This window comes from Helianthus annuus, chromosome 15 (genome assembly GCF_002127325.2).
Source record: "Helianthus annuus cultivar XRQ/B chromosome 15, HanXRQr2.0-SUNRISE, whole genome shotgun sequence".
Lineage (NCBI taxonomy): Eukaryota > Viridiplantae > Streptophyta > Magnoliopsida > Asterales > Asteraceae > Helianthus > Helianthus annuus.
The window spans coordinates 113,987,519-113,996,956 of NC_035447.2; the positions used below are offsets into that span (position 1 = coordinate 113,987,519).

Below are 9,438 nucleotides of genomic sequence, written 5' to 3' on the forward strand. Positions count from 1 at the left end.
ATCTACCTACACACACTAATAACATATACTCCCTGATGTGTACAAAATGCAACATATAAATTACATCAATTGAGGCATAAAACTAACCCTTTTTAGTACTAATGTTGGAAAAAGTGTGTTTTTGTCTTCTTTTTGTATTTTCAGGATTAAATGAGCTCAAATGAACAAAAGAAGCAAAAAGGCAGCTAAATCTAACATAAATACAAGAAAAGGAACAAACGTGGCATGCCCGACCCCCCGACAGCATCTCCCCAAGCAAAAACAAGAGAACAGGAGACTGAACACGCCCCGTGCTCAATGAGCACAGGGGCGTGCCCAAGTGTCAGCAGAAAAGACAAAGTTATAGAAGCTTCTATCACCCACCACGGGGGCGTGCCTAGCGGACATGGGACCGTGGTCAACTCTAAGATTAGCAGAATCTGAGGAAATCTTGATAGTACAGATACGCTTCTGCACACGGGGTCGTGCCCAGCGGACACGGGGGCGTGGTCAACTAATGCAGACAAACTGCATTTAATGAAGAAAGAGAAGAGGGATGGACACGGCGCCGTGCCCAATGGACACGGGGCCGTGCCCGAGCTTCTGTTCAAGCTATAAATAGGGGTGCTTGGCTCACTTGCAAATCATCCCTTGGCACACCACCTCTCTCACACTTCACCCACACTCCACCACCACCACAACACCATCATCCACCACCATCATCCATCATCCATCATAGATTTTGTGAGTCGTCTCGGGATCCAAAATTGATCGTAAGAGTTCTTGACAATCAAAGGCCATGTTTGCCTAAGTCTCTTACATCACTTGGTGAAGACAAGCATTTAGTGTAATACTTTTTATTTTTAATCTTTTCGCACTTTTTATTTGGTTATGTATTAATGACTTTAATAACTAGTTTTATATGTTGAAGGTGATTCTTCCTTATCATTTGTCTGTGGTGTTTTTGGCATTATTTTACTGTCTATATGGAGATATGTTGGCTACCTGGTCGGGGGTTAAGGGAATGGTTTGGTAAGAGTCTTGTCATTGTTCAGTGCATAGATCCTGGAAGGACCTGGGTCAAATTTAGTAGGACCTCCTTCAATACCCAATGGTATTGGATGGCGAGTCGGATCCAAGTGATTCATCTTGTCTATCTGTTTTTATTTATTTTATTTTTATTTTTAGCATTTTAGTTTTTATTTTCTAGTTTAAAACCTTTTTCCTAAATTTTTGATTTGATTAGACGTTGAGGATAAACTGGTATTAAAAGCTATTGTATCCTTGGATGACCTCGGTATCTTACCAATACTATACTATGCTCACGATAGGTGCACTTGCCCATATGTGTGTTTGGTGTTAGTAAATATTGTGTTTTATAAATTTAAAACTTGACTAAAGTGGTTAAAAAGGGCTAAAAATATACATAAAAATATATTACACCGCACGCACATCACCCCCAACCACCAACACCACCACATCGATCTAAATCGTCACCCACTAGCAAATCCATACCCGGATACCACCACCGATCTAAACCGCTAAACATCGTCACCCTTTTGATATATGTACCAATATCACCATCATCCTATCGGGTTCTGAAGCCTTCATCGGAACCCTAGCGCTGCTAGTAGCAAGATTCACAGTGGAACCCTAAGCATCGACACCATCTAAAATTGGAAAATTCGTCTGGGTCAAACAACCCCACTACTACTATTGAAGCCAAATTAGGATTGTGAGATTTGTGGTTTCGGGTTTTGGGTTTTGGGTTTTGGGTTGCGATGGGTGTTCGATTTTTCAGGTGCGGTACCAACGTTAGGTTTGTGGTGGCAGTGGTCGGGTGGTTGTTCGAAGCTCAGAATCCAGCCACATCTCCATCTTCTTTTCGAAATGGGAATCTGCAATTTCTTTCGGTGGTTTGTGATTGTCTTCTAGAACGAGTTATATGGGAGAAGAGCTGAGGATGGTGATGGCGGGTCGGTGGTGATGGCGGGTCAGTGGTGATAGCAGGCCTGTAACGCCCTAAAAATATTTAACAGTTAAAAACACCATATCCCAAAACTTAAATAAAAGGTGTTAGTTTGATGTGCATTAGTCTAACAAGATAAACTCAAGGGGTTGATTTTGTATGAATGGCCAAACTTGATTTTAATAAAAACAAAATAAAACAAAAACCCACACACATCAGTGTGTGTGCGTGTGGGAGCGACCAGGAGAGGGAAGAACACCCAAACCCTTATTTCATCAAATTGATCAAATTGAAGGGTGAATTGGGCTTGAAATTACTGCATGAATCAAGAATCTTGATCACTCACACTTGTCTAACACTAGGTAAGTTACAATTTCAGTTTTGGTGATTTTTTATTCTTGGGTGAAATTTGATTAATAGAAGTTCTTGAATAATTGGGTGATGTTATGATTCCAGGAAGTGTGATGAAAGTGTAGGATTATAAATCCTAACTGAAATCATGTGAATTGATTGATAAATTTTGTGTTAGGATTATCTTGTGCCATATATTGAAGTGGGTTTTCATCTAGAATGAAAAGCCCCAAGATTTTTGTATGAACTATGTGAAATATTAACCTAGGTTTGTTGAACTAGCATGTTAATATGGAGGTAATGAGTAATTAAGTTTGAATAAGATGAAATTCTTGGATTTACCAAGGTTTAAATGAACGAAGACGGCTAGTTAAAAGGTATGCACATAAGGTGCTTGACAAAACGCCTAAAAGATGTTGATAGACATTAATTGTGGTGTTTGGCTAAATAAACAAGCTTTAGTTATGAGCCGAAAGGTTCTAATGACAATTGGCTTGTGCATTTTAGGCAACACGGTTGAGGCGTCGGGAAGTCAAGCCGGTGCGGAAACTCATTTGAAGGGAAAGCTTTAAGGTACGTGGCTAAACGCTTCGTTAATATGGTTAATTAGTCTTTTGTTATTGTTAATAGTTGGTATATTAGAACATGAGATTTTTGGTGGTTTAGTTTGCTTATATGATGAACTTCATACGGGCAAATAATACGAGTCATTAAGAGAAGGTACAAACCGGGTAACAGGAGTACCTTATGAGTAGACTTTAAGCCCGGGTGACGGGTAGTGATTTATTAAACACGCAAACCGGTATGAGTGTTGAAAATAAGGAACCCGTGAATGGGTCTTCTCATTATGAAGTAATATCTCGTACGTGTGGTTTCGGGAAAATTGGAACAACGGGTCAAAACAGCCAAAACAGCAAAGTATTGCTGCAGATGAGTCTCAGACGGGCCGCGTAAGCTCGGCTTGGGCTTATGCGGGGCGCGAGAAAGCTACCGTAAGTTACGGTAGCTACCGTAACTTATGGTAGCGAATAAAAGTGTTACGCCGGTTCTCTACTGCCTTACGGTAGCCCAATATTGCCCAGTGGCTACCGTAGCTTACGGTGGCTACCGTAAGCTATGGTAGTGCCCAGTCACTTTTGATAAGTTTGGTATATTTTAGTTATTCGGATTCGTTTTCGAGTGTAGTTTCGTTTATGCCAATTTCTAAGAACCGTAATACTAATGTTTGTTAAAATTTTCAGCTTTTAGGTAATTCAAGTACGTGGATGATGGTCAAGTCAATGCTTGAACCGAACACATTCAAGATCACTTGCCGCTACTTTTGTTAACACTTGTCATTAGTAAAACTTATGTAATTAAAGGAATATTTATGTATCCTATTGTTGTTTTTGAATGTTAGTTAATCTAGTAATTGCTAAACTAAGGTTATGTAAATGTTTGGCTTGACGTTTATAATGAATATTCTTATCTTGTCGGTAAGAATTTATATTTCTAAAAGTAGAGTGTTACAAGTTGGTAATCAGAGCTAAGGTTAGAGATAAATGTGTTCGGTTCAAGGCTTGATCAACATCTGGTAAGAATTTATTTGAAGTAAATTCTAAACTAAAAGACTAGAAGGAATAGTTACTTAATGTGTATGGGAGGAGTATAATAACATACTCGAACCCGGGAAGTACACTTAGCATAAACGGTTAAGGCAAGTTGTATACTTGGCCAAATACTGAGTATGAATTCTCATGTAAAGATATGAGAATGATTGAACAAATTATTTATCAAATTATTTTAACATTTCAGTAAGAAGATGTCGGGAGGTGCTAGTGACAATATCATATCCCTCACTACCGACGAGTTGAAAGAAAAGATTTCCGAGGAAGTCGGAAGGGCAATTGAAGCTATCCTACCAAGATTCATGGAAAGGCTACAAAATACATTACTTTCGACTATGGAGGAAAAGATGGGCGAATTAAGAGAAGACCTTACCAATGATAGAGGTAAGGCCAAAGAAAAGAAAGGTTGTTCTTATAACAAGTTTATGGCGTGTAAACCCCCGATCTTCAACGGAGAGGTGGATCCAATTGCTTGTCAAAGGTGGATAAGCGATATCGAGGGTGTTTTTGAACGAACACATTATGATGCAAGCGACTTCGTGGCTTACGGAACTGGAAAACTTAGAGGCCAAGCCAAGGATTGGTGGGACAACCTCAGAAATGAAAGGGGTGTTGAAGCAACGAGGGCGATGATTTGGGAAGATTTTAAAACACCATTTCTCAAACATCATAGCCCCAAGGCGGTAATCAATAAGATAAAAGAAGAATTCATGTAATTGAGGCAAAAGGGTGAAACCGTTAATAAAATTACGGGGACATTTATGGATAAACTCAAGTTTTGTGGTGAGTTGGTCAAAACCGAAGAACAAAAAATTTATTACTATCATACCATGCTTAGGGCCGAATATAGGGAGTTTATGACTCCCTCACATTACGAAAGCCTCACCGATATAATCAATGCGGCGTGGGAGCGCAAGATTGAATTAAAAAGGCAAGTTGAAAGAGGTGAGAGAAGGGCCTTGGATGAAAACCTGAGTCCCACAAAGAAGTCGAAGGTAGCTGAATCTTCGAAGAAGGGAAATGCGAAAGGAGGTTCCCCGAGTTGTAAGATATGTGGACGGGCCCATAAAAGCGAATGTTATTTTAAGAACAAACCTTGCGTTGCATGTGGCAAGACAGGGCATGGGGTTTCAAACTGTCCAGACAAAGTGACGGTGTGCTATAAATGTTATCAGCCGGGTCATAAAAAGTCAGAATGTCCGGAACTGACGGGAAAGAAAGAGGGTGCTGACTCCAAGAATGAAACCCCGAAGTCAAAGGCAAGGTCGTTCCAAATCACTGCTGCTGAAGCAAAAATGGAACCTGACGTGGTTACAGGTATATTTACTGTAAATTCTGTGCTTGCACGTGCTCTATTTGATATGGGTGCGAATAAGTCTTTTGTTTCTCATAGATTCATTCAAAACCCTTTGTTTACATTAACCAAATTACCTATGCCAATGGAAGTAGAAGTAGGTAATAACAAAAGTTTCATTGTTTGTGATGTATGTCGGGAATGCAAACTGAATATCGATGGTGAGGAATACTCCATTGATCTAATACCCATGTCCATGGGTGAATTTCAAGTGGTAGTTGGAATGGACTGGTTATCCCGCTACCACGCTAAGGTGATATGCTTACGTAAAGAGATACACTTAATGTCTCCAAGCGGAAAGCGTGTCATCATCTATGGGGAAAAGGCTTGTAATCCCATGGTGTGCTCGATGATAGAATCCCGCAAATTTATACTACACGGATGTAAGGCATATTTGACTTACGTACGTGATGTGGAGAAAGAAATGCCAAGGATTGAAGACGTACCAGTGATGCGTGAATTTGAAGATGTTTTTCCTGAGGATCCACCGGGAATGCCGCCAGAGCGTGAAATAGGGTTCGGGATTGAACTGATTCCGGGTGCTAAACCAGTTGATAAAGCACCATATAGACTGGCACCGTCGGAATTGCAAGAACTAATATTCATGTTACAAGATTTACTCGATAAGGGATTCATCCAGCCTAGCGTATCACCTTGGGGAGCGCCGGTGCTATTTGTAAAGAAGAAGGACGGGAGCATGCGGATGTGTATTGATTACCGGGAGTTAAATAAACTCATGGTAAAGAATCGATACCCCTCCTGAGGATCGACGACCTGTTCGATCAGTTACAAGGCGCTAGCTGGTTTTCAAAAATCCATTTGAGATCGAGTTACCATCTGAGGGTAAAGGAGGATGATGTACCAAAGACGGCATTCCGTACGCGATACGGACATTACGAATTCCTCATGATGTCCTTCGGGTTAACAAATGCACCTGCGGCTTTCATGGAGCTCATGAACCGGGTATGCAAGCCGATGCTCGATAGGTCGGTGACAGTTTTTATCGACGACATCCTCGTTTATTCAAGAAACGAGGCGGATCATGCTAACCATCTACGGGAAGTGTTAAAGATACTAAGGCGGGAAAAATTATATGCTAAATTCTCGAAATGCGCCTTCTGGTTACGAGAGGTGCAATTCTTAGGGCACGTCATAAGTGCCGAAGGAATATTGGTGGATCCATCGAAGGTGGACGCAGTATCAAATTGGAACCCTCCAAGGAATCCATCCGAAATTAGAAGTTTCTTGGGATTGGCAGGTTACTATCAGAGATTGATTCAGGATTTCTCCAAGATTGCATCGCCTTTGACCAAGTTAACCCGTAAGAACGAGAAATTCCTCTGGGAAGACGATCAGGAAAAGGCATTTCGGATATTAAAGGAAAAGTTAACCTGTGCACCGGTGTTGACTTTACAAGATGGAACGGATGATATAGTAGTGTATTCAGATGCATCACACCTAGGCCTTGGGTGCGTGCTAATGCAAAGGGGAAGGGTAATTGTGTATGCCTCAAGACAGCTTAAGCTGCACGAAACAAAATACCCGACCCATGATCTCGAGCTGGCAGCCGTAGTCTTCGCCTTAAAGATCTGGAGGCATTACTTGTATGGCGTGAAATGTACTATTTTCACTGACCATAAAAGTTTAAAGTACTTCTTCGATCAGAAGGAGTTAAATATGAGGCAGAAGCGTTGGTTAGAAGTAGTGAAGGACTATGTGCCACACCCTGGCTTTTGCGGAAGCGTGAGTTAATTTGGTGTGACTTCTTAATACCATAGCAACAATCACAACAACATTACATGATTTAAAACATAAGATGTTCATCCATTCATTAAGTCAAATACTACCACAACATCATTGTTGGAAAATGGCGACACTTACGATAAGTTACAAACCATACTTGTTTAAAACATGTTTGCCAGACACAACAAAAGGCATGAAATAAAAACATGGTTTAAAGACATGTAACCCGTCCAGACAAGGGATTACACCTCCTAAACCAACTACCCCGGATGACATCTTTATTCAACGCAGCTTAACATGCATGCAGACACTTGCCAGATCCCTTAGTTTCCTGAAATACATGTAGTTTGAAAAATCAAGAAAACTTGAGCGAGTTCATGTGTATGTGAGTCTGTATAAACCTGTGAAATGTGTCTGTATGTATGAAAAACCTTGGTATGTAGCAATTAAGGAAAAATAAGAGATCACCAATGGGTTGCAAAGCCACTGGTATGTGTGAAACGGTGCAGGAAGTACTCAAACCTAGCAAATTTGTACCGGGCCTCGGGTTGTAAGACACAGTCACCACTATGGGCCTCCCCGGCCTCATGGGTGTGGGCTCGCTACACCCAAATAGATCTATCACTCATGTCCCTCGGTCCTAACAACGAGGATTAATGGCCTTAAGTGTTGTACCCACCTTTCACATGATCTAAGCGTCTAAACCCTCCTTAAGCTAACCATACCATTTATAAAAGTGTCTGTAAATTGTAACATGTATTTAACCCCCGAAGTATAAAACTGAAAACAGTTAAAAGAAAAGGGGGGACATGAACTCACTGAAGTGCGTCTCCTGTATCATACTCAAATCTCCGGTCTCGTCAGCAAATACGACCCCCTACAATATACTAATGTTTATTAGACGAACGGGTCGTGCCTTGCCTTTGTATTTACGGGTTTGAGTTACGTTATCTTGTCATTATTCCAAGTCTTAATTTCTTGTTAAAATAATAATAATTATTTTACCTAAGTTTCGTTTTAGGGTTTTGGAATAATAGTTAGGCAACTATTTTGTATCCGAATCCTTCCCAAGTATGGGGGTATTTATACATGTATTTTGCGATTAAAGTACTGACATTATACATTCCTAAGTCCCACTTTAGAAAAATATAATAACATGTCCCAAAATATATATATTTTTCCAAAAATACAAATAATCACACAAGCGTGTTAACATGAAATATATATTTAAAATATATATTTACTCGCTTTTATTTTCGAAAACTCACCTCCGATATTTTGGAGTTTTGTAATAAAACTTATGGCGAAGTTTACTTCCGAAAAACAAAGTTAACACAGTTTGTAAATACTTGTTAGAAAATAATTTTCTAAGTCTTGGGATTTTTAGAAAATTTCGCCAGAGTTTCCTTTGTAAATGGAGGTGTCCACGCTTACTAGCGTATCATTTTCTTTTCAAAATCAATCAACAAACAATCCTTTAAACAACTTTACATCACCAAGAGCAAAAATATACTGGTTACATAATATTCATGAACTTGATATTTCCCAAAAATGCGTAGTAACTTAGTGAAGCTTTTAGTAGGCTTAGTTACCTTCCAAAGTGTATTTATTTCGTTAAAAATCACTTTCTTAAACGAGTTACGTTTTCACAACTTATAAATAATATTTACAAAATTTAGCTTCTTGAACTCTTCTTGTAAATAAATGTTTTTACATTTATTTTATTTATAAAAACAATGTAAGTTTTTGTAAAGTTATAATTTTTCCAAAAACCGATTCTTTTACTTGGTTTATTTAGAAAAGTTCCTTGTAAGACTTGAATCACCATGATCACCAATCTACTAGTTCATTTATATTTTAGAAAAATCTATTTTTATTCAAGTTCATGACTAAACTAGGAGGTGGTTATTTATGTAATACATAACCACTTCCTATTCTTGTTAAATCATACTTCTAAATTTATTTAACAAGACTTTTATGGTGATTAATCTTCTATAACCAAGAATCAACATAACATTAACAACATACTCATAATCAACATCAAACTAGTAACTTTACTTCCATCTTTTATGTAGAACTTCATGTTAAATCTTTTTAGTGTTCTTGTTTCTTGTGATTTAAACACAATGAACATACTACAACTTTTGATCACAACAACAAGATGAACAAGGGTGTACAAGTAACTTAATACTAGCACAAGGCTAGGGTAGAAACTAGTGATGAAGATGATGAGAAAAAGATGTGGAACAAGCAAGAACAAAGCTCCCTTGATGCCCCACAAGTAGCAAGCCTTCTTGTATCACCTTACAAGCTTGAATGAAACTAGAAAATGGAGGATGATGGTGGTTGTATGGTGTTGGTGTTGGCGGTGGTAGTGAGCCGAGAAAGAGGAGGGAGAGAGTGAGTGAGGGAGTGTGATGATGAATGGAAATGGT

At 39.1% G+C, this 9,438-nt stretch overlaps 1 protein-coding gene across 1 annotated transcript; it reads left to right on the forward strand.

Annotated features, from left to right (window-relative positions):
- The first annotated feature begins 4,667 nt into the window (after positions 1-4,667).
- LOC110914059 lies at positions 4,668-9,407 on the forward strand. The gene is made up of 3 exons (XM_022158876.1): positions 4,668-5,936; positions 6,110-6,754; positions 9,330-9,407. Exons 1-3 carry the CDS (start codon positions 4,668-4,670, stop codon positions 9,405-9,407), a joined length of 1,992 nt encoding a protein of 663 aa, XP_022014568.1.
- Positions 9,408-9,438: the final 31 nt, after the last annotated feature.

What these genes read in the sequence shown, in the direction of transcription:
- LOC110914059 (XM_022158876.1), top strand. Translation starts at nt 4,668, where the DNA reads ATGGATAAACTCAAGTTTTGTGGTGAGTTGGTCAAAACCGAAGAACAA. An exon ending in GGGGAGCGCCGGTGCTATTT is followed by an intron (nt 5,937 to 6,109) that starts GTAAAGAAGAAG and finishes CTGAGGGTAAAG; the next exon opens with GAGGATGATGTACCAAAGAC. An exon ending in TGCTAATGCAAAGGGGAAGG is followed by an intron (nt 6,755 to 9,329) that starts GTAATTGTGTAT and finishes GAATGAAACTAG; the next exon opens with AAAATGGAGGATGATGGTGG.